The sequence below is a fragment of the Xylocopa sonorina genome, chromosome 7 (genome assembly GCF_050948175.1).
Source record: "Xylocopa sonorina isolate GNS202 chromosome 7, iyXylSono1_principal, whole genome shotgun sequence".
NCBI classification, from domain to species: domain Eukaryota; kingdom Metazoa; phylum Arthropoda; class Insecta; order Hymenoptera; family Apidae; genus Xylocopa; species Xylocopa sonorina.
In genome coordinates, this window is record NC_135199.1 from 1,718,589 (window position 1) to 1,745,008 (window position 26,420).

The window sequence follows — 26,420 nt, forward strand, 5'->3', positions numbered from 1 at the left end:
TGCCAGTGACATTAAATCGGTGGCACACTATATGTATAGTTACTCTGGTTTTTCAACTTTCCGAATTCTTCACCTCTATCGAATTTTTCACTTTTCGTTATTTTAGCTATTACTCGAACGACCTCTTCATCACCTTTAAAGGTTATTTCCATTGAAAGAGTTTGAGGAGACTAGAACACTGAAAAATGTGAAGGGGAAATATCGGGGGAATGTGATGGATGACTGGGAATCTTTCAACCTGGTTTCCAGATTTTCACTTTTTTTTATTAAAGCTCCTATGGGCATGCGCTCGCTCTGAAATAACCGCGCGTGAATAAGATGATGCGTTTTCTATTGGCTATCATCAATATCGCATCAAATCAATGAAAAATTACCAATATCACTGTAACACCAATATATCATGTAGAAAAAGACCGAATTGCTTTTCAATTATTCGTTACCAGACAGCGAACCAGCAATAATTTTTCTGTAAGATTAGTTATATCGCCAACTGTTTCCCTAAACTGGGTAAGACTATATTTGAAAAATTTTATTTGTTTTCCAGAATCGCCGAACAGAGCCATTTTTCGACCGACGAGGGAACGTAGAGGGAGGAACGCGGGAGTCCTGCGTGCACGGAAACCGCACGCAGCCGTAATCATTCTACATCAATTGCATGAATTGTCGAACGACTTAAATGTTACCGTGAACGCGCGGGTTGAAACGCGGAGTTTAAATATATATATACGAGGTTAAGATCAGGATGTCGTTCCGGGATTACAATATGTCCGAGAGCGTGACACCGAGCGATTATTTTGTTAATTCGAATACCGTCGATCAACCGTTGATTAGGAACGCGCCGCAGCTGTCCACGATCACTTCCATCGTGAGGAATGCGACGCTACCGGCCACTGCGACACAGACCGGCTACTCAAACCTCCTCGAGAGCTTGATCGTGCCGCTCTACGGGACGATATTTTTGCTTTCCGTAGTCGGGAACTCGTTGGTGTTGATCACGCTGGCGCGCAACAAAAGGATGCGGACCATAACCAACGTTTATTTGTTGAATCTCGTAAGTAAGCTTTGTTAACAGTGTGGAATTAAAAACTCCCTTTCGCTCTTACTTGTTCCATTCTTGTCTTTTGTAGACGGTGGTGTTTGTTTGAACAAGAAACAAAAATACAATTAGAATCTCAGAATCTCCGAACCTGTGTTCATTTATTCATTCAAAAAAAAATTGCATAGGGTTCGTCGCTATCGTATTCACGAGCTCCGATCCTCATTCGGTATTCCGAGCCTGGCAACAGTTCCAAGAGGATACCTGATTGATCCCTAAAAGGCGGATAGTTTAAGCCGGCTGTTGATGCGCGGCAACTTCCACCGATCATCTCAAGCAACCGATATCCAGCTGAAACACGAGTGTGCACTCTGCAGCCTGGCTCATACCCCCGCCCCCCTCTATCGACGTTTCCTATTTTACGTCGAGCCACTGACTCGTACGGGGTTTTCGCGCGCGAGCCATTCATTTTTTGGGAAAACGGAATTTTATTCACGCTGCCGCTTTTGATAGGTCTATCTTCGCCTTGCCCTCTAATTATTCGACGGTACCTTGAAATAGTGAAATAGTTTTGCTTAGTACAGGCAACGTAATTGCGATCGTGTTAAAATTCGTCAATTGACTCACCAAATTTTGATGGATGTTAAGTCCCAGTGGACTTTATTGTTCGAAATATAGCCACATTTGGCAAACAGATGTCCGTAGCAGGAATAATCTCCAAAAAGCCACTACTTTCGAAGTCGAGGTAATTACTGTTCACTCCACATACTTATTAAAGGTCGTCGTCGTTTCTTTAAATCTTTGTGCCGTTTTCCTATAAATCAAGTCCAGGCGCTTTTTGGGTTTATTGCTTGCTACGGTCAAGATTAGGACATGCGGAACTCACGTGTGCGTCACCCGAGGGTAAGACTGGGTACCTGCGGGTGACTGACGGTTTGGGGCGGTTACTTTATCAGAATTTGCAGTAACTAATAATAGTCGACAGCCGCTTCCCTCACCAAACTTCGAGAAATGTGTAAGGACGAATCCGCATGTCCTAGCTAAAAAACACCCACCGGCGAGTCTTTAAATACGCCGGAATAGTTAGAGAGACCAGAAGAATAACAACTACACTAGAACAACAACTACAGGAGTAACAACCGTACGATATACTTACACAAACTTTGTCGACTACACTCCCCATCAGTACCGAAATATAAAGTATAAAAAACATAAGTGGTTAAGGATCATTATTCAACGAAGTCTAATCCCTTAATCACACCCACGTTAAACCAAATGTCGGGACGTAACAATGGAGTTTGGATTCGATTTTAAATGCGATTTTAAAGTAACTGCCATTGTACGTATCTATTTTCGATAGAAGTGTTTTTGAATAACTGATCGTTTGTTCATTCAACTTCGTTCATTGCAAGGCACACGATCCTTTTCGTTCGCTGTTCATTCGTTTGTTTCTTGTCAAAGACTAATTTTCTCGAACGAATCATCGTTTTGGGAGTACGTTCGTTGCTCCCTACACTGTGCAGGGGCTGGACACTGTCGGCATTTGTCGAAGCGATGCGAATTACCAATCGGTATGCTCTTTCGAGTATCGTCCATACCCCTCTTGTGCGTGCCTGAAGCGAGCGTTCACTTTAAAAAGGTGGGAAGATACCTACCTCCTGCACGTCTACGACGACGGACGGGTACAAGGTCTGCGAGCTTAAACTTAGTTAAAGTTAAATTAAAGTTGAATATCGCGGTGGTCAATGTTTGGATTTCTAAGGAAATGTTTAGTGCGTAACGATTCGTGCTTGAAATCTTAAGAGATTTTGACAATGGCGTGGTTCGAACTTGTATCTCCTCCCTTTCAGTCGAAGTGAAATGTATACATAGTCACGTTCAGCTTTTCAGTACAAGGTAGTTCTGCTTTCATTTGGACGATGGAGCATTATTGACAATGTGGGAGGTTCGATAAATTGTTTCCAATCATTTTTAATCATTCATCAATCCGACTTAATGTTATGTTATAATATTTATTATTGTTATTTTGAAGCTTTCAGTATCTTTTGTTTGTTATAGTCCGAGCAAATCTCGTATATTCTTTTCCTTCTATTCTACTTATGATATTTCGTTCTACAATCTCTATCGTTGTGTTTTATAAAACAGAAATTTAAATTCATAACAAAGCGTATAAGAATTCCAGCGCTGTCTGACTTTCGAATTATAATATCACTGGAATTGCTGACTAACTCAGCTTCATTTGTTCAATACGTTTCTTATTTAAATGCGTTGGTAATGAAAATCGTCGACCAGCATCGTCTGAAAGTATCGAATGTGTTAGTCGAAAGGGAACAAAGTAGATTAACAACTTTTCCGTCCACTTGGCTTACAGGAAATTATATTATCGCCACCTCCACTTCCGGTGCAGATAGGATGTAATCTGACTTTCCGGATAGATGGCAACGGTTAGGAGGAGTAATCAGTGTGAGTGCAATTAGAAGGAAATTGTTCGATGCGGAACAAAAATAAAGGAAAACGGAATTTAATTATGAATATTTAATGAAGTTGATGCGACACTTGCATAATTATGAGAAACCATGAATTTTATGTTCCTCATTGGACTAACAGAGATTAATTAATAGCATACGAAAGAATAAGAATTTGAAATTTTTTGCGACTACTCTATAGATAGATTTCCTTTCGAATTTCCTAGTCGTGTCTATTTATTAGAAGATCCTAGAATACGTTCGCGTCTGCTGAAAAATTGAATTACCAATTCGCAATTAGTCATAACAATCAGATCGTTCGTGTAATGAAATTTTTACTGCATGCGTATCATCCATATTCTTCATAGTGTTCAAATTGTGTTCAATTTTTTCCCCTCTCGTTCTTGTATCGTACCGGATCTGTTTTTATAGATCCGTAGTCGACGAATCGACGACCGTAGAGATTTTTATTTCGGCACCAGGATAGCTTCATGGTTAATTTCATTTTAAATACAGAGATAACAATATCAGTACGCGTACGTTACCGAAAATTTAAGAGCTAGTCTTACGAAATGAAAATTTCGTTCAATTCCCAATTTGATTCGTCTAATAATGATCGGTAATGATATCAGGGATGATCCGTCGCTTAATTCGGTTTAATTCATTTAATTTCAACCGCGTTTCAGTATTACGCAAGTTCGTGTATGCAACAGTTATTTTACGGATTTGCTAGGTACACCGTACGTGACTACTAGATTAATTAGATTGTTATTTCTGAGATTCTGAAATTTCATACTTTGATGAAATTCTTTCAAGTCTCCTTCGCATTATAACGATAAATGTTGCTTTCGTTGTACCGTACTAATTGTCATAATTTCTGAAGTTACGTCTGTGGATTTCATATTTCAGGCAGTTTCCGACCTGCTGCTCGGTGTATTCTGCATGCCTTTTACGCTCCTTGGACAGATACTGAAGAATTTTGTCTTTGGTATTACCATGTGCAAGCTCATACCGTACTTTCAAGGTATGTATTGTTTAAATAATTCCCCTCGGATTGTCTGCGCTTTGTCATGCCCTCTTCAGCTTTGAATCTTCTTTACAGTCTAAGGACAAAGTTTAAAGCATCGAGTAACGTATAATACGACGCAACTGGAAACGTTACGTTCTTAATGGAATATGTGAAAGTTTGAAGTACGGGGTAACAGTATAGTGTAACGTTAAGCGTTTGCGGCGTGAATTCAGAGCGAAGCAAAGAAGAATAATTAAAGTCCAATAATGATTAAATGCATAAAGTTTGTACTTATTTCACTGATTTTGTTTCGCCATTACAATTCGCAACGGATTTTATAATTGTTAGTTAGTTGCAATTGTTATGCTACTATTTAATACTATTTCAAATAAAACTATAATTTTAAAAAATACTGCGGAAGTTAAGATATTATTTGAACATTATTGCAGTAACATTATAAAAATAATGAAAGAAATATATAGATAGATATAATTAATTCTCGCCATATTTTCTTATTATTCATCAATTTTCGTGGAAACTTCGTAACTTGAAAACGTAAGCATTGTTTCTCGCGCAAAATACACCGAGGGATAATAAAACGCTGATAGTTTATTATGGAGATAAAACTTTTACCTCTACCGAGATATTAAGAAGGGAATTGGTTTTTTTTTCTTTCCTGGAGTGAAAGTAACGCTATTAAACACTATCAGCGCTTCGTGAGTTCGAAACGCGATTTTTATAACTCACGAAACAGTGGAGGCGAAACTGCACCTGAAATGCAGGTGCAATGAAATTGAAGTTTGCATTAAATATCCTCCTCACAGAAATAATATTGGACTTGTAATAGTCTCATCGCTTATTTAATTACATTTTTCTTTTTTGCACGGTTAATTACGAGTGTCACGCGGAGTGTACTTTTAGTTATTTCCTCTCCGTTGGGGGATATCGAACATGGTTGGGTCTAAAATGGAACGCGCACTTCCGCGTAGCGGAAGTAAATAGAATTCGGGTTTCGATTCCTTCTTGGGAAGCGAAATGTCTTTATTGCGTACACGATACTAATTGAAAGAACTCACTTGGGTACTGTACTTGGTATTGTACTAGCTTTTATGGCTAGACTTCGCTATGCATGTATGAGGCAAACGAACAGGATGTATCGATGAAATCAATCAATCAGTTTAAGTCTTTCCGTTTGAAGAGGCGATTCTGAGGCAGTAAAACTCTACTGAAAATTCGAACGATATGGCAACGAGTCTCCTGAAGTCTGACTCTTATAAGGTTAATCTACTCTGTCGGGCGCTGCTCCACTGCAGAAAGCAGTACGATAGATGGTATGGATAAAATCCTCGATTACTTTTTATAGTAGTCAATAGGTCGCTATAATACGTGTTCGAAAGTAACCCATTTATTGGTACCGAGGTTTTTAGAAGATCATTTGTTGCAATTCAGTAGTAGAAATTTCCATGCAAAGTACCATCGAATACGAGAAGCGAGGAACAGTTGAACATTCAAAAGTGCGTTTGACGTGCATTCGAATACTGGTCGTTCGTTAAAGCATTACAAATTAATTTGCTCCATTACTAGGATAATGAGAGAGAGAGAGAGAGAGAGAGAGAGAAAGAGAGAGAGAGAGAGAGAGAGAGAGAGAGTGTAATGATTAGTAAAAATGATTCAGAAGCGGGTACAGCGGAGAACAGTAATGAGAGATTACTCGTGTTCTTAGAGTCGAGAGTAATGTAGCGTGCGAGAGTAACGATAACGCCCTTCTTTTCCACCCTTTCTGTGACCTGTTGCATGGGTATTACTCCTCGAATATTCTAGAGAGGCGAGTTCAGATGTACTTTCGAAAGTTCTTAACTGTTGGAACATGACTCATATCCTTAACCTTACTACGACGCAGGCAGAAAGAATTGAGGATAGTGAAAAGTAAGATGAAATGAAGAGTGTATGCGTTTTTTAAGTAATATTCTATATAAGATTGAGTCAATGAAACAACGTTGAAATAGTCGAAATGTTTCTCATGTTCGATGCAGAGAACACAATCTCTTGAAATGTGCTTGAATTCCTTTCAATTCCAAACGACTCGGGTATTCGAGCATGGGTGAAACACACATACATTTGTACACCTATATGACTTCAATTTTCATACAAAAACAACAATAAAAATAGTGGGAATACAACAAAAACAATTCTTATCACGGAAGCGGTATTATGGCTACAATTCTTTCGCGTTACTACGCGACTGTATCGAAAGCTCTCGACAAACTTCAAACTCTAGACGAATTAACGATTCTAAACAAGGGCGAAAATGTCGCCCTTTAAGAATGCGTATAGCAAAGGATGGAAAAGTCAAGAACGAAAGGGATGGATGCGCGGACGAGGAAAGCAAACGTTTTCAGAAAAACGCAAGGAACGGAAATTGGTTAGAAATAAAGTGAAGGATCTGTCGTACACAGCTGAGCAACGCTCAGTCGCGACGAAACTATTGGGGAAAACAATTGCTTGGTTTGGAAGATGGACATAAACCAGGCGGATGTCGGGATTAGGATAGCGTTAACTCGCGGTGACGTGGGTGCCAGAGCTGCGTGCTGGCCCGTGGGAACGCATTGTTATTTAGCCCGAAAATTTAATGATTACCGATGCTTTGTCACTGACTGAATTATTGTTATTTTCACCTTTACTTATTTAATAAGTAAGGGAGTAAATTGAGTTTGTTTAAATATCTATAGCGTTTATGTATTTTCAGTTGTTAAATCGCATACAACATTTGAAGAAACTGAATCGCTGTGATCAGAAATATACTCTTTACAAGCGATATGATTTATTCGCGGAAGACACTTTGTTTGGATAACGAAACGCGTGGACGTAAGCGAATGACCCGAATATTGGAATATATGGGTAGTGACTGTTGTCAGATTGGAAAAAATAATCCGATAGTGTATATTCGATACGTATAAGAGAAACGATTTATGTTTCTCACGTGTAAGACTTTCTCAAAATTATTAATAAACATTCATTCTCGTATTTCTAAACAATTTCCTTTTTCGCGTCTCCTAGTTTCTTGTATTCGCCATCGAACTCGTAGCATATTCTCATACATTGGGTCTACATCAATTAAACTGCCGACAGTCGAATTAGATGTATTCCACAATTTTTGGTGCTTTTGTTTACAACAGTCTGTTAATGATAAATTGACAGAGTCGTTTGTTGACAAACCTTTGGTAGTAATTTACCAATTTCGATCGCACTAAGAAATTTATAGTTTGTCGATTTTTTGAAAAATTTTAATTCTTACACCAATCGTTAATTTGTAACAATCCTGATAGGATGTTATTAACGCACCGAAGGCACGAAATAAAAATATTAATTTGAATGCTCGATGGAACAGAATTTTTTACTCGTTCCATAATGAGCAATGTGAGATTAATGAATTTCTGTTGTGGAATAGCGGTATAGGAAATTTCTGTGAATTCTGAGAAGAATGGCCGGTCATTCGAGTGGAAACTGTAGGTGAAATTTTCCGGTGCCGCAACGAGATCAACCGCCGGTGAAATACGCTCCGGGGTCGGTCGGGTAGTAACGAAAGCGGTTATGTGCGAGCTTTCGTGATCGAATTGTCTGCGTGTTTGCATCATTTATGAGGGCGAGGAATAAAAAGACTCTGATTTTATGTATCGATCAGAAACGTGTTTCCCTACAGGTCGAGTGCAACGCGATCGATCATCGAAACTAGCTCCTCTTTTTCCTCGATTAAATTCGATCGGGTCTATTACTGATGAAAATTCTTGAAATCATTTTCCGGTATTATAACTTTCTATTTATGTCTAATAACAATGGGCTCTGTCGAAAACGTATTTACTTTCGTTTGATTAAACCTTCTCGGAGTCTTGGTTTCATCGTGGAACTATCATTTCATACCGCTTTCTGCAGTAATTTCCTGAAACAAATGGATCTTTCTTTTAAATCTTTCATCGTGTTTTTACTGTGAGATTTCATCCTGTTTCATTCTATGCTGTTGTTGCTCAACGAATTTTTCCTTCAAATTTTAATGCGCTACGAATAATACAATACAGTAAAACCTGTTTTTGTGCGGTGGATAGGGACCGCATAAAAGAAATCGTACAAAAAAATATTTGCAAATTTTACTAATACTTGCATATAATAAAAAACTTTGTACGATATACAACCTAAAATTTTTTTATGCGGCAGACAGGGACCGCATAAAAAAAGTCGCACATAGAAAACACATCAATTATTTACGAAATAGATGAGAGAATGCTTTCAATTAAATGAAACAATTAAATTATACCTGGAAAAATTGTAAAAACATTTAATTCTTTATTATACATATACATGAAGAAGTTTTCAAATTACATTAAATAGTTCGCTGCTACTCGTCGTAATCCAAAACGCGCATCTTCTTCTGACGAATTGGTCCAAAATCGCTTTCGCCGCTTGAAGATAGGATTTCAATTGATTTGTTTTTTGGTACCATAATGAACAAAGCATCGCGAAGTCCAGATATATCGTCGTCAAGAAGACCACGCAATAATTAAACTGATGCCAACGCCGCTGAGATTCATATACCGCATAAAAATAAATCGCACGAAAAAAGTCGCACAAAAACAAAATCGCATAAAAAAGGACCGCACAAAAACAGGTTTTACTGTATAATATAATACCTCGGGTACGATAATCGTCGGTGTTCCAAGAGTTATTTATCGAAACTCCTCCACGAAATTCCACAGTTCCACATATTTAGATCTTGATACTAATAAAATGAAAGCTTTACGATATTATCAACTTCCTGTGTTGCGTTTTACTACAGCAACCGTTATGGTTTCTATGACTGTTAACCGAATCAATAAATTAGGCGACAATGTTCCAAATGATATTTTGCGTGTGAATGCAGCAGTTGCTGATGTTATTTATAATTATCATATTAAATTGCAATAATGAGTTGCAGAATAGTGTTGTTCAGTGGAATTTGGCACGCTAGATAAATATTATATTATAAATATATATGTAAAGATAGGCGTTACTTCGTGGTGATGGAGGCCACCTTGCAAGACAGACATGCAGCTAGAGAAGTTTTAGCTTAGGTTCGAGACAAGAGAAGAATTGTGATATACAACGACAGCAAGGTGGAAAATATCAGGCAAATTGCGCGTAGGTGTCCGTTACACGTATCGCGTTTTATAACTTACGATAGATTTTACCGCGTCACAGTGGCTCGCAATTTTTCGTCATGAACACCTATTTTGGTTTGTAAATTTTCAGAAATTCCATCAATAACTTTTGATAGAATTATCGAAGTTCTAATGGAACTTCCGACCGTACATACTGCACCGGGGACCTGCATAACTTCGCTCGATATTTTCTGGTTCAATGGAACTTTTCGACATTTTCTGCTGCGTACAAATCGACTCCCTTTTTAGTTGGCGAGAATTTCAGTGTCCTTGAAATTTCAACCACCCTCCGCCCTTTATCTGTTATTTCTCCCGTTATACCAAGAATGTTGTTATATCCATGGGGAAGGTTTTTTGGCGACAAACCGATCCAGATTAATATTTATAACATAAATTTTCAAGCTGTACATCTACTATTTCGTGTTCGAATTTGTCGAAAATGTAATAGCTAACTTTTTGAAGAAAATAACATAGTTATCTTGTAGAGAAATTTTAAGAGATTGAAGATATTTATTGTATTTCTGTGTTAAGGGTAGTGAACAAACGCGACACGTGAGTTTTATACATTCGTAAGTATTACGCGATCAAGATTTCTATTTCTCGAACGATCTCATAAGTTGAGTGGTCTTCGCAAAATTTGAAGAACTGTCCACACAAAATTCTGTTTGCGTTTACACATTCCACTGAGACACGGAGGAAGAGCTTGAGGGAAAGTCAACGTCGAGCAACCGGAACGCTGAGCTGTGAACATAACTTTGAATAAGTTAAGCTATGAATATAACTTTGTAATTGAAAATAATTGATCGCATAAGCATACGTTATTTTGCGTGATCGATAACTTTTACCACGTATAAATAAATAATATTTGAATTAACGATATTTAGTTATATAAGGAATTTAATAACGTTTGCTTTGGCGGATTGCAAATACCGGTTGTAATACGGAATATTGAAATTCTTCATTCTCGAGCAGTTAGATCTTTAGATATCTATCTCTCTGTGTGTAATTACAGGGAGCTCGTTTAATTTGGAATGTAAATTAGGCCATTAGTACCAGTGGTAGCTACAATTATAGGGATGGAGGCGCAACATGTATTAGAAAATTGCTATTTTTTAGAGACAGATTAATATTAACTATTGTAACTCTATATTTTGTTTAAATAAATCTCTTGGTTATTAATTCCATCTATATAGTTATTAGCGATTGTTGCTGGTTGAGTTGTGTCGATTTCAAGAAGCGATATAAATTCGCTAAAAATCAATGACTAAATAATTCCCGTGCATTCTGCCATAGAATTTACCCTATTATTTTTGATCGTTTTTGCTTGCCACAATTTCAAACTTTTTAAACATCAATTTCTGCACTATTACTAAATAATGTATGGTAAACAGCGTACAGATTTATGTGGAGATACTTAAATATATAAAAATACAAAATGTTCGTATTATAAAAAAATGTTTAAAATATAATATTTGTACTATGTATACCCATGTACCATTTGGGTAATAAATTGCAGGCAGTGTTTGGCTATAAATATTCATTTTAATTTCTCGCAAACAATAACTATACGATATTTCATGGGTGTATGGTACACACATACACTCGTTATTCTGGCGTTAGTTTCGAGCGCCATCAATTTCCATGTTTTTTAAACGCGTAGCAAATTTATTTTAGTTCTGTTCTCGAGAGGACCTACCAGACACAGAGTCACAGTCAATAATTGTCGCAACAGTCCATTGCTCTGGTTTTTCCTCCTAATTTCAAACCTGCAATCAACGAAGCCTGTGCAAGTGGAAAAATTTAAATAGGAGGCTTCCGGAAAATACAGTTTCGTCAATTTTATGGACGATTGCTTGACCGTGACGATGTGGCTTAGAATAATAGAATCTAATACTGTGTAATACACCTAACAGGAATCGAACCGCGTACACTGTTGCTCCTTGTATTGGAAGTTGTGCGACGTTTACTGCCAGTTTAATATAAATGCAAATGCTATTGATTGGTCTCTATAATGAACACGCGCATAGGCGAGAACTCGTGAAGAATCGAATGGTTTCAAATGCTGATCGTTCGATCATTTCAGTCTTGTCAATAAAAAACCGATTGTCTAGGCGAGGAAAATTTATTGATCCCGGTATACGTATAATACTTAAAGTTCCACTTCGATTGCTCCGACTTGGCTTTCATTTTTAAGTATTGGTTCTATACAAGAAGATGCAGGTATCTAATTTTTTAAATATCTTAGACTGGGAAATTTAAATTCGGAATTTTAATATAATTTTGATGTATTTAATATCGATATGAAAGGACAAAGAGTAAAAATGAATTAAATGATTAATTAGCTACGTCCTCACGGTTCCCTTGGAGATTCTCTATTGTTTTTTCAACACGTGTTATATTTAGAATAAATCAGTTATTATTATTCGAGAAATAAGTAGTACAAGAGTACAGAGTTGGCATTATTTTAAACGAAATAATTGTACAAAATTGCACGTAGTTTCACGCGAGCATTTAAAAATATTCACAAAAAGTGTATCGACCAATAGGTGCTACGGTTCTACTTGTTCTTTCTTTTCAGCTGTGTCCGTGTCCGTTGCTGTTTGGACGTTAGTCGCAATCTCCTTGGAGCGTTACTTCGCTATTTGTAGACCTCTGAAGTCGAGAAGATGGCAAACCCAATTCCACGCTTACAAAATGATTGCTGTAGTTTGGACAGCGAGTCTTACATGGAACGCGCCAATTCTCGTGGTCTCGCGGCTGAAAAGTATACGGGGAGGTAAGACGTTTTCGTTAATTCTTCCAATGCGTCCAATTACTAATTACTTGCGGCTGCAGGAAAAAAACGGGGCTGATGCCTCTCGTGTGATCCCCCTAGTATGAGTGTGTATGTCTCTGTGACTACGAATTTGACTAGTATACTAAAAAAAAGGAGTGAACGAAGGGAGCGAAGGTTACTATTTTATAAGATCCGTTTCACCGAGAAGGAATTGAGAAACCACTTTGTTCACAGTCCGTGTCCGAATCAGCTCTCGAGGTGTGGAACGTTAAAAAGGAAAATTACAATTAGAGATCCTAGAAACGTTCTGACCCACTTTCCTTTCTAAGAATATGTACATTCGGCGGTGGCGGTAATAAAAACCCGTTGACTCGGCGTTTGTCACTCACCAACGAAAAGATGTCGAGTTTAGGATAGGTCATCGAAGTTATTGCATTGAACCGTTGAAGAATATGATTTTTTTTTTGACATTAGTACGTCCGTAATAAAAAATTGTAATGTTACTAGGCAGTAGCTGTCCAAAGATAAGAATTAACATTTTCGAAGATTAATAATAGCTTCGAATTGGAAAAAGTAGTGTGACGATTCCCTAACATCTTGTTCGGTCTTAATAACCGAACGTGCTAGTCCTCAATACAGAAAATGGAAGTTTCATTTAATTAAGCAAATGGTGACCGTACACTCCCACGGAGCAGTAATAATATGTAAGAGGCCGTTATTATGGGTCAAGATTATAGCGCTATTTCTTTTACTACATGGACCTATTAACGGTCACATTTTTACTTTCGTATCACGGTTTCATTGTGTACACCGCGCATGCGAGATATGATAACTTTTAATGCGCTTCAAGCGGTAACTGAATGTCGCCTGACAATCATAAAATTTGGATTGGTGCGCAATAACAGAACACCGTTAGCCGTTTTTGTATAAACTTTTATAGGATAGGTTACTATGCGTGCAGTCATGAACTATACTTAGTTGACTTGAAATATGGTTTTAAAGTAAGATGTGTGTATTCAGAAAGTTGGTTGAACTCTGAATTTATGTGTAATTCCCATCAAACATGAACTCTCTGCTGGGAGTGCCTTATTTGGTTAGAACAGACGGATTCGTTTATCGCAATGTCACGAATTTTAGTGAGGGAAATGGACATCAAAACCAAATGGTCACTCGCAGGCATCAAGTGACTTAACCCTAGAATTAAAAATTGGAAATTGAAAATTGCTTAAACCGATAATAAAATGATCGTAGGAAGTGTATGAGGGATTTGAAAAGTATTCTTACAATATTAAATACTATTTGCAATGATTAAAACTCTAACCTGTTTTATGATATACCTACAATCGATAAGCCTATAACGGACTTTCTATGTTGGGATGCATATGTTGTTACGTGCTACGGTCGAGGGATCAGACACGCGGAATTTCCGTGTGCGTTGGTGAAGGGGCGGTCAATTTTCCATTTTGCCAGAGTTTCAATCAGTTTTAATGTCCATTTCCCTTACCACAATTCGTAATATTGGAATAGACGAATTCGCTTGTCCTAACAGGGTAAGACGCACCCATCCGGCATTTCGTGTTTGGTGGAGAACATACAGAAGACTAGAATTCAACTAGTAACACAAGCATACACATCCATTAGATTAACACACAGGTCAGAACAAGCTACTAGTACATACATAATATTTACAACTGTGGAGTTTGCGACTATTGGAGAAGCGAACATAGCACATATGGAACCACGTACAAAAAATATGTACAGTCCACTTTATTATAAACTTTTTCCTCTCCATATTAATTTAACGAAAGAAGAAGCGTTTATGGGCAGGACGATGCCTTATTGACGAACAAGGATCACGATATATCACAATCAAATTATAGAATATACTTTCTACTATAGCTGTAATTAGTCTCACAAAGAAAACTATTAGATAACACTCTTAATATCTGCGTTATCTGCCTAAAGTTAGAAAAATCCTACCACCGTTAAAGCCGACATAATCTCCGAAAACAGCAAAAAGAAATGTGACTTTGCGCATATTTGCGCAATCAACTGTTAACATAGTCTGAATCTATATTAAAATTACCATCTAATAACGTCAAAAGTAAAACGTGACTAAATGATATTCGTAAAGTTTTTCTCGACCAAAGTTTAGAAATACCCTCTTTTTTTTTACAACGGCTACTTTCTATATCTTATTTTCAATAACAATTTAATAGGGGAAGTGATTGACGTGCAATGTTACATAATTAAAGGGCACTCTAGTGACTCGTCTCAAATGGCCCACCGAAACAGCGAAGTGGGCGACTTTACCGCTCATCACTCTCATCACCTCATGCAACATAAAAGACAGAATAAGAGCAAATCTCTAACTTTTGGTTTGCTTCCAATCAAATGAGGCTATTTCCGATTAAAATCTGGATTTTGACTTTTCTCCACCTAGATTAGCCATCCGGCACACTGTAAGATAAGTGACGCTACACATCTCGCAACAAAGAGTTGTCGGCAAGTGCTCGTTTCGGTCCAAGGGGGAAACGTTTCTTTCCTTTATTTTCCTCATCCTCCTCCTTCTTACACTTACACAGCTCTATTCGAAATAACGCGCTTCGGTAGTAGTCATATTCATATCCTTTTTACATGCTCGTACTTATCCTGACTAGTTGGTAGCTTTCTCTGCAGAGTCCGTTATCGCATAACAAACAATATTGTGTATTCGGTGTCTAACGAGACTAGAAAAGTAATTATGACTGATTTGAATTTGCGCATAGGATAATAATTCTACAATCTAAGCAGTCGCAATACATTTAGTAAACAAAGAGATGTAATAGATACACGCGAGCTTGATAATAGGTTATAGCACCTACGTAATTGTACAGTCACATAAGTTCTTCGCGATACCATTTTTGTATTTCAGAGTCCGTTTAATTTATCTTTCTCGGTTTAGCTCTCCTGAACTTTTTATATTTGACTTCAACGTCTTATTCTATTGTATTATCCTAAACGAAAGTGTTTTCCGCTGCGTACACTGGAAATACCTTTCCGTGGGAATTTTATAATAATCATAATCTTTTTGAATGAGCTTACTTTTGTTGATAGTCTGCGGTATGATACATGCTAAATATATGATATTATTTCTGCTGGTTTCTGCTGGTTAATACAGACTATACGTAATTAGAAAGTTAATTAAGGCTTGAATGACTTATGTTACCGTATTATACTATTATCTGTATCTATCTAAGTAAAATTGGATTCCATTACGGTTCCGCGTTAGAGTGCAAGAAATGAAACGAATCCGGAATAGGAATAGGAAGCCGCTATTGTAGAAGCGTTTAGAAGTTCATTACCATAATTATATGAAAATTAGTGAAACATGATAAGGCGTGCATTACATTTAGTCGCAAGGACTTATTACATGTTTGCATTATACATAAATTCCATTGTGCATTAGACATTCTGCATGACTGTTTGATTATGCAATTAGTATAGAAGCGGAATTGTAAATGAATAATTAAGTGGATCGATAATGGCCGTAATGAACATGGCGACACATGCAGAACAGAAAATATTTATTCGCGTGGACAACCATAAGCGATATATAATAGAAGTTGTTTAAAATTGATGCGAAAGTATATTTTCCCAATGGAAACATTACGTACAGACGAATATCGAAATCGTTCGTTTTCTCGTAAGATCGTTTTCCAAATGCACCCACCAAATGTGTGTCCACCGTGAAGAAGACAATACTCTAACGTAACGTAACATGCTTGGTAGTTGAATTGAAATGAGGAATGCGACAACAGAGGTTGTTTCCAACCTCGCTGCATAAAAGATGTTATAATGAAATTTCTGCAAGTGTTGCATTTGAAAAATTCTGTTTTTAACTTTCCCTTCAAAGTCTGCAGGAACACGTAGACACGGTTCGTTGTTGCAGGAAGACGAAAGTGCCGGGAAGACTGGCCAACTGTCGGTACCGAACGAGCTTACAATCTCTTCTTGGACGGGACGCTGCTTCTGGTTCCCCTAATTGTCATGAGCCTTGCTTATTCTTTGATCGCGGTGAAGTTGTGGCGTGGATTGCGCCAGGAAATGCGTCAATCTTCTACTTGTCAACAACGTCGTAAGTCGATTGGTGCGTCTAGATTGAAAATCAAATTTGGAAGGAAAGGACGAATAGTACCAACGCGGGAAGGGTTGTTCGCCGATGGTTACCTTAAAAGAAATAACATTCTGCTCGTATTGCAGTTGAGAGAACGGAATCCAGCGGGAGATTGGGAAATTCAACGCACGACAAGGATGATCGAGGAGTTGGTTCCACCGTCGCGTTGAATACTTGCCATGTATCCTCGAGATTAAGGCGAGGGTTTTCTTCTTCACCCCACCGATGCTTTCAGCCTATACTTCCGGGACCGCCGTCTAGGGTGAGAGAAAACGACGACTGAATATCGTCGAGGTGTAAAAGCCGTCACGACCATCAGATTTTAATAGAGCCAGAGTCTATTCGTATTTGTTCGGAAATCGACGAGAACTTCTAATATTTCAAACTTTTTTATACCTTCAATTTAGCTTTATACTTTTATGTTATTGTATTATAATACACGATGTGGTGTATTGAATGAAAGGAGAGTAAAGATATGATAGAAGTTAAATGGATAACGGAGTTGCATTTTAAGTTTGAACGTTGAAATTTTCCATAGTATACGCGAATTAAAAATGCACAAGAGAATTCGATAGGCGGCGAGATTCTGTATATCTTGTCTGTAGTCCACATGCACCTGAAGAATTTTTCGAAGCTATTTTTCTAGAAAGTGAAAACTCGAATAAACTTATTTGACTTATAATATCCTCACTTATAGTTTCACCTTACCTATTTTATTTTTATTTTGATCCGTTTATAGACAGTATATATTATATTTAAATTATACAGTGTGTTATGTCATTAATTATGTGCTGCTTTAAAGCGGTTCCATCAATCGGTTAAAAAAGTTTTTGTACTTATTTTTTGCTTGTGTATGTATTTAAAAATATTCAGTAGTTTTGCCAAAGGTTGATAAGTAAATCGAATGACTTTGTACAATGTAGATAACTTGGATGTAGTAATCCATATACAGTAGATTCATCTAATTAAAAATAGGACCTATTTGTATTGCGTTTTGAAAGGAAAGGAAATTGTTGGTAGGCATCTTTGGATTGATAACGTTGACCCTGATACTGATCTTGACTTTGGTTTTGACCTTAACCCCGAGATCCTCATGCTCGTGAAGTTAGAAAGAAATTTTCGCCAGAATTCAACTATATACTTTATTTAAAAGATTAAATTTTCATTTTTAAATCAAATATCAAGAGTAAATAGTTCTTCCGATTTGATAGAATAGAGAAGTTTAATTCATTTTATAGGGATCGATGATAGACATATCTCGACTCAAATAGTGAACAGTCTGATTCATCAAAATTAAACATTAGATATGTAGCTATTTCGGTACAGGAAGCAGATATTTCGACTCGATGTCTATTATCATTTTTATTGATATATCTGCAATGTGAATTTTGTACTTCGTGCAGTTTTTTTTTTTCATTTTACATAAAATATTTGCATCATGAAAATATTAATTTATATTCCCTGCACGTGATATTGTAGAATATACGTAGACACTCGTCTGTATTTTACTCTCAAAGGATCTATGCGATACATGAACTTTAATCCAAGTTCACCGACAATTACAATCGCTCTCTGCAATTGTGTGCGATGATCGGAAAAATTATAGCCAATTTAAAGTCGGCAATAATTCCATGGAACAACATACAATTATATTAGTTATAATATATGCTGTTTTCCATTATTAAAAATCTCTTACTTCTGACTGTGTCTACTAGCTTGAAGTGTGTATTCATCCTCCTTATTGATCAGTATTCCTTTGTCCGCACATAGCGGCCATACTATTACACAACTATAGCATTTTATAATCAATTATTATTAATCTCTCTCAATTACAGTCTTGCCATAGAAATATGTCTTTCTGAATGAATAATTACTCGCAGTAACACACCGTAATCGTATGTAAATCTCGAAGACACACTGAAAACACTTTCTCGACTTAAGTTTCGAAATTCACGCGGACGAATTGATTTTAAACTTCAGTTCATGCAATTTGAAGAAATTGCTACCAGGAGGTTTCACGGTACATAACGAGCTAATTCTTTATTATAACGTTCTTTCTTCTCATTCATCGGAACATATTATCCAAATTAATGGAGTAAACTATTTAAGGCGAGCAGAATAAAAAACATAAAAAAGTGAAGATTCAAAGTTAGTTTCAGACATTCGAAATCAGTTTAAATCGAGAGATTATCGTCAAAGAACGATCCGCAATTAATTGACTGCTTAACGTTGAATGCAAACTTATCTTTAGATTTCCCGTACGCAATAAATAAGCAACAGGATAAGCCGAGTTATGTAATTGTACTTGAGTGATACACACGCGCGAGATATCCCACCCCGACTTATTTTCGCCCCAGTTCAGCTATTCACAACGAACATAGCAGAATTTATTAGTTACTTAACGACGAATGGGACGCTGTCCTCAGATTTTTCCTTTACGTGGCATATTTCTGTGAAAGGACCATTCAATTTCCGTTGGCGTACCTCCCGTGGCGTACGCCCCTTTAATCTTTTCATCGTCAGTTATTTTACTAAAGAGTAGTTCATTTTTATTTCCATTTTTCTGCCCGTTTATTTATGTTCTTCTACATGAAATTTTTATGGCGTCCAGTAAATCAGATTCCTCGGAATTCGATGTTCTCCACTTACAAGGTTTAATAGAGGTGCTCTCCTTGTTTAACCCGATTTTTATTTTAATTATCCAGATCTTGTAATTGTTAGGTTAGAAATTAGTTGTTTCGACTGGAATATTTCGCAATTCCATCTACATATACCTCTCTATTTAACAGTGACGAGAACGACGTCCCGTCTCGTGATATCTTTCACTCGTTTTCGTTTAAGAGGACGCGATGCGCACAGGAAGTAATTAGTAATTAAACTTGAATGCACGCGAGTGTTCACGGAATTTCCGTCACGTACCTTCTCATGTAATGCGAGCTAGTCTAATTTCCATATACATGGCGGAGGGAGACCGGGAACCTGTCAGGTTTGTTAAAAAAGCACCAACTCGAGCTGTGAATCGCCCTTTTCGCACTCTCTGAATTTAATAGAGTAATTTATTAAAAAATTCGACAAATAATTAATTGTCAACTAAATTTTATATTTGAATATATTATTTATATAGTGGTTAGAAAAATCGATCGGTAAATAAGTATTAAAATCATTAAATGGAATTTTGAACTGGTTTGACAGTGTGGCGTTATGATAAGCTAGCGAGGTGATGTGACACGATCTTTTTAAAAAGGTTCGCCTGCCACGGACGAGAGTCTCCAGAATCCTTGGTGGGAAATGTCAAGGATCGGACTTCTTTCACGAATCAAGGATTCAGGATCGTAGCAATGGAAGTATCTGTACGTCGGGGGACACCAAGGACTTCACCAGTGAGGAACAGCAGAATTCGAGCTGTCCTTTCAACAGACAACACGTTATACGTAGTAACTATATGGGTAAAAGTATTGAGGCGAAGAAGAAGGTGAATAAAATAACTAAATACTTCCACACTGTTACTTAAACCAGCCAAGTTTACACGAGAAATTCAACTACTACAATTTTCGCAGTTGCATTTCACTTTTTTGAATTGGTTTGGTTAATCACCATACACCGTTGCTAAAATTCTATATATAATGTTACTTTAAATGTTTTACGTACCGATCACCTTTATTACCATTACGAAAAAGACGAGACACCGTGTGGCGACTCAAGGCTCAGCAATTCCAGGGCTAAACTGTTTGCTCTCGTACTTTTCGGCACGTCCAACTTATTAAAACCGAGTATTTAATTATTTAGTTGGGCGCGCGCGATAGCTGGATTGTAGGGGCGTTGAAAAAACGGACGTTGCAACGCTTGTCACTCGCGTTCTGGCATTGTAGTGCATATAAGCTGATACGCGAGTCATGTTGGTTAAATTTCACGTCTCTACGTTTAGCAATGACTGTATTCTGCTTATGTATTTCGATCAGAGATGAGTTGTTTAAATGATATAATATTCGGACATCTAGATGTAAATTCCTTTTTCCAGAGAAAAAATGATTCATAATGAAATAGAATTATTTGAATTAAGAAATTAACAACTCAAACTATTATACATATTTACTATGTATTTGGATTCTTGTACGGAAATTCTTAATATCCAGTGGACATGTTAACAAAATTTTAGCTATAGTCTTCTCGTATGATAATATTCATTCCAAACGATAATTTTCCTAGTCTAAATATGGCGTGAAATAGTTTCGTACAATTTTCGTTTTATTTTTTAAGTAATTCTACAATATTAACTTTTCCAGCGTACTTTTTTTTTATCGAATTTCAGGTAATCAGGATGCTGTTCGTAATTGTGCTCGAATTTTTCGTCTGCTGGGCGCCGCTGCACGTGATCAATACGTGGTACCTTTTCGCGCCAGAATTGGTTTATTCCATCGTGGGAAGTACGGGCATTAGCTTGGTGCAGTTGCTCGCGTACATTTCTAGCTGCTGCAACCCTATCACGTACTGTTTTATGAACAAAAAATTCCGACAAGCGTTCCTTAACCTCTTCGATTGTCATCGTTGCTGGAGGTACTTGAACAACTCCAAGCTCCAATCGCGTTAGAAAACAAGTTTTTCTTAATACCTAAATGAAAATGGGTGCTGAGCGCGTTACTTGATTCTATATTATAATTTGAAATGTAATTATCAATCACACTTCGTGAGTAGAATTATTAATTAGTATAATGAACGGAAGAGAAAACATACCAATCCATTTAAGAAAATGAAGGAAGGACCTTCAAATGTCCAACATACTTGCACTTACAAAAAAACTATTTTCGCCAACGGTTGGGCGCCTTTGTACTGTGTAATTTTATATAAGCAAAAATTTCTGTAAAACTTATAGTTTCGAAGATATCTGAGGTGCTAATAGTTACTGCCCCGCCCCGTATAACGATGCTATCGTTGCGAAAGGGAAGTTGGGAAAATTCCGTGAAATTATACATTTCTTATCCCCGTGGATGAAAAAATTATCGATTAAAAAGAATTAATAATTTTTCGATGGAGTATCATACTTTTTATTAATTCTGGGAAATTCATCCAAGTGAAAGTATGAATAGGAAATTAATTGAAAACCTGTTTGCTTCCTCGAGATATAATATTAATGACGCGTTCCGTCAGTTCCTCGCGTATTCGAATCTAACTGTACGTTCCCAGTAAATAACAGGTGCGCCAGAACGCGTTCGCGGTATTCGATGAAACTTTTTACTGGCGGAATGCGAAAAATTCTACAGACTATTGAAAACGAGTTTCTAGATACGTTTTTAACAAACAATAATAGCTGTGCTCGTTGCGATGAAAATGTTTGCTCTACGTTTCAGAGTAGGATGCAGAAACAGCGATATTGCGATGACGTCGAGCAGAAACGCGGCACAAGCTGGAAACAACAGCGAGCTCAGCGGAAACGAGTCGACGGTGTATCTCGGAAAAGCATCCTTGGTCACCAGATCCGGTACTGTGTTCCCAAAGCTTGTTGTAAATAACAAAGTGAATGGTTACGTCACAGATTAATATTAAAATTCAGTTGTTCAGTAACAGTTGTTCATGGTAACAAGGCGTAAAACGAAAAGTTCCTAGAGAACGCAAACAAACGAAATGATATCGTGTCACTTTCGCTGCTCTCAGTACTGTCGTGTAAAAGTGTCGTTCGAATTATCGAGCATTTTTATTGTTTTATAAATGCATTTCAGAATAGTCGCAAAGAAAGCAAAGAAAAAAAATATTAATTTCAAAGCTATTAAATGATCAATTCAGAGTCAATTTCCTACTATTTAATTTTACGCTCTATATACATATAGGAATAATGAATTTCTCATTTTTATTGCCAGAAAAAGTCCTCAGTTTGAACATATATTTCCAGCTAATTCTTACAGCCGCAATTCAATAGTCGAGTAAAACTAACTCTAACTGCTCCCAGTGCCGACAATTTAATGTTGAAACTTGGACGGTTCCACCTAAAACAGAATCCAATTAAATAGAACAGGAATTACATGTGGAAAACTGGATCACACGAAGGCTTTACTTTCAGAGGTGGTGCGGCTTCTGGAGAAGGAGGATCGCGTCTAGTACAAGTAGAGCGAGTATAACAGTAAGAATTTGAAACTGATCACTCGAGAGGTAACCGTTGCTGCACACCGTAACGGTAACGAGCGTTAGGACGACTTTTTCTTAAAGATATTTTGGCGTCCAGCCACCGGCAGGGTTCTATTATCTAGAAACGGGAAGGATCTATCGACTAACCCCGCTGTGTTGCTCATCGAGGCCGTCTTGCATGGGCAATCTCAATTTCCTCTACGAGCGACGATCAAGAACATTACGTCCTGATTCTTCTACTTGTATACATCGTTTCGTCGTGCGATCTGACTTGTATGTGGACAAGTTGCGCTCTTTAACCCCTTTAAGCGCAAGCGATTCGAATGCGTGAAAATTATCAGTCAGAGAATGCAACAATTTCTGATACATAATTGCATTTTTGTTAACTTTTCGAGTCTTCCTAGGTTTTATGTGAAAAACATGATTCTAGAAACTGGAACAGGCTTCATTTTAGAAAAGAAAATGGCACATAAAGTATCGTGTTATTTTGTAACCCTTCTTTTTTTAAATATTATTTGCAAGTAATATTAGAAAAAAAAAGAAGGGTTATCATTCGGTAGAACAAACTTCATGGATTTTTCAAATAGAAACGAATAAACTTATGAATTTCTACGTGTTAAAGTATTTTTTTATATTTCGGTGTCGTCATCGAACATAAATGTTAATAATTTTATTTAATACCAACATTCCGGTTAATACTGATATAATAACATTAATGATATCCGAATTTTTAAAACTCTTCTTTCAATCGTGTTACGTATTCATTATCAGACAATAAACGAACGAGATATTAATAAATAATGCATGAGGTATCTCTCTCCGTCCAATGAAATTATCGTTATCGGCCAATTGAATATTTCCAGGAAACGTAAATATGCTTCCGTGTATCTACTCGTTAATCTATATTTAATAACTTATACTTTTAAGTTAGGTTAACGTAAATAATTTGTATAATATCCGACGACAAACTGCAGAAAACCATGTCTGCGTAAATAATTCGATAGTCGTTTATAAAAATCAAACGGACCTCGAGTAGTAGTGGATATCGTTCAAACGTTTGTTTAAAACATTCACCTGATATTATCATACAGATTTCAATTGTTTTTTCTCGCAGCTGTTAGTTGTCATCTTCGACTGACGTTATTCCGTAAGTAAATCCAGTTTCTCGGGTCATTGTTTAAATATGTCTCCGTTGAACAGTACTTCAACAGGCTAAAATGTTTTTATAACGCGTAAAGCGTTCTTCTTTCTATATTATACACTGTGATCATTGTCCCTAGTACTAGTTGCACTTTCATTTAATAATTATTCCTTTTTAACAACGCTCACATATTTTAAACAAGACAAGTATTTTGTTAGATGTAATTACGATCTTTATTTACGGTAATTGAAAAATATGATAGTTTGTACGTACTCGAGAAGGAAATAAATATTATCGTGTAGCTAGAGTTATTAATTGCACTCTGTGCAATTCAAATGGTTCGTTGAATATTCCATGCTCGTCACTTCTATAAGACACTAATAGATTCTCGTGTTTGTTTTTTTTTTTTATCGCGTACATTTATCGTCAAGGTTCGGGTGAATACAACTTATTTCCTTGTTACAATTTATAAACTCGGCCTAGTAGTGAAAGAACGCGAGAAACGTTTAACAATTACGAAAATAGTAGCAATGGCGATTGATATTTTTTCGGAGGTAGTAAACAGGGTGTAATAGATATTTAACGTTCAATTGGACACTTTGGACTTTTTGAACATTTCAAATTATTTTTCTTTTCGAGAACGCGAAAGTTTCTATTTAACTGTGATAATAATAAGTAGAATAGTAGCAAATGAATAAATGTAACTGTCCAACCATCTTATTAATGTCGTGCTAATCTGCAGCTTCGACCGTTCTTTTTTTTTCTTTTTAAATTCAACCTAGTCTGACGCCAAATCGATCATTCGATGTATTATAATCGATGCAACAGGATGTATTGTGAAACGTGTGAAAATGTAGGTGTCTTAAATTAATTCAATTAGTCGTTAAGTTAATCGAATTATCTTAATCCAAAAAAAAAAATTTGAGAAAAGTACTATAGTCGTGTATATAGTATATATTTTCTCTTGAAATAGATGATCGTTTGCAATTAAAAATAAAAGTAGGAATATTGATAAATTTTAAGAATCCACCTGTATTTTCACCTAGCGTCGAACGATCAATTTGATATTAAATGATCAATGCATAGGTTGTATTACATTAGTAGTGTAAATAATATTAATTGGAAACTTAATTGCAATATGGAAATGGAATCCACCATTAGCATACAATGCCAACGTAGAACATAATTTCCGTAGAGATATTATTTACCTTATCGCTAATTGTGATCGTATGAAACACATTGATGTAAAATATCGAAACTCTAGCAAATTAATGTGTAACGGAACACGTGTTACCATACTTTATATATACGTATGAATTAAAACTTATGCACGATATATAATGATATGTTTAATAAATTCTTAGGAACGTGACAGAACCATTTTTAATAATGTGATTTACGTCTTCTGGATAACCGATTCTGCTCGAAAATAGTAAGCTTCTCTTCTGCATTTTATCATGAAATCTAGTATGTAGATATAGTAGATATATACAGGGTGGGCCAGTAACTATTAGCACCTCAGATATCTTCGAAACTATAAGTTTTACAGAAATTTTTGCTTATATAAATTCCGTAATACGATAGAGTTTAAAACGAGTTCAACGACTTGTAACATGAAGTGATTGGAGGCGTATATACGTTTATAGTAGGTATTCGAAATGATGATCATCGCTGTCAGAACTTATTGACGCATAGGTCACGATATTGGACGCCGCGTCCAATCCAATGATGTCAAAATTCTTTATCCACTTCCCTTCGTGCAATCAATGAATAATGTGCATTGTCCTATAAGTAAAGGTAATTCTTCTAGCAAAATATCCAATGTAAAATTGGCATTGAAGTCATGAACGCGTCATAAATTCAATTTTCAAAGACCCCACGTTTATTGCTGCTCGGCGTCGGCCGGAACAGACTGACCGATTTATCGATACTAATTTTATCATGTTTAACTTATCCTGCAAACTATTTAAATGCCTTTTGAGCAGTGTTTATTCACAGTAAAGTAAACGATAAACATTACGCATTTCTCTACTGTTTACAAAACCTATGTTTCATTTACTACCAAAACCGTAAGTATTATCGCTTTTCTTTACTTTCTATGACCTTCAATGGTTTTATGTTAAAGGTCGTTGAACTTGTTTTAAAATGATATATCCTATTACGAAAGAAAAAACATACCGATCCATTAAAAAAAATGAAGGTGATCTTCAAATGTCCGACGTACTTCCACTTACCAAAAACTATTTTCGTTAACGGATGGGCCTCTTTATACTGTGCAATTTTATATCAACAAAAATTTCTGTGAAACTTATAGTATCGAAGATATCCGAGGTGCTAATAGTTACTGCCCCACCCAGTATATGCAAGGTTTAATTCTGTTCGTACAGTCGGGGTTAAATCTGTTCGTACATTGTCAAGTAACAGAATAATTCCGCGACAATGTCTGTAATAAATTTCGAATTTCGATCCAGATAATTTATTTAAAAGTGGAGATAGAAGACGACAGGAAATAAATATTAGGCGCAATGTCT

At 36.6% G+C, this 26,420-nt stretch overlaps 1 protein-coding gene across 2 annotated transcripts; it reads left to right on the forward strand.

Moving 5' to 3' along the window:
• The first annotated feature begins 740 nt into the window (after positions 1-740).
• LOC143425247 (cholecystokinin receptor type A) lies at positions 741-22,757 on the forward strand. 2 transcript variants are annotated; one of them, XM_076897893.1, is made up of 9 exons: positions 741-1,051; positions 4,411-4,525; positions 12,278-12,475; positions 16,407-16,592; positions 16,718-16,893; positions 19,876-20,103; positions 20,941-21,185; positions 21,977-22,107; positions 22,684-22,757. In XM_076897893.1, exons 1-9 carry the CDS (start codon positions 743-745, stop codon positions 22,719-22,721), a joined length of 1,626 nt encoding a protein of 541 aa, XP_076754008.1. In that variant the 5' UTR covers positions 741-742; the 3' UTR covers positions 22,722-22,757. The 2 variants fall into 2 exon arrangements, with proteins under 2 accessions (XP_076754008.1, XP_076754009.1); XM_076897894.1 differs by lacking the exon at positions 12,278-12,475.
• Positions 22,758-26,420: the final 3,663 nt, after the last annotated feature.

Bases quoted from the DNA above. Each gene is read 5' to 3' on its own strand.
- LOC143425247 (XM_076897893.1), top strand. From the start codon at position 743: ATGTCGTTCCGGGATTACAATATGTCCGAGAGCGTGACACCGAGCGAT. The intron at 1,052-4,410 runs GTAAGTAAGCTT...TTCATATTTCAG, and splicing joins ACGTTTATTTGTTGAATCTC to GCAGTTTCCGACCTGCTGCT. The intron at 20,104-20,940 runs GTGAATAAAATA...ATCGAATTTCAG, and splicing joins GTATTGAGGCGAAGAAGAAG to GTAATCAGGATGCTGTTCGT.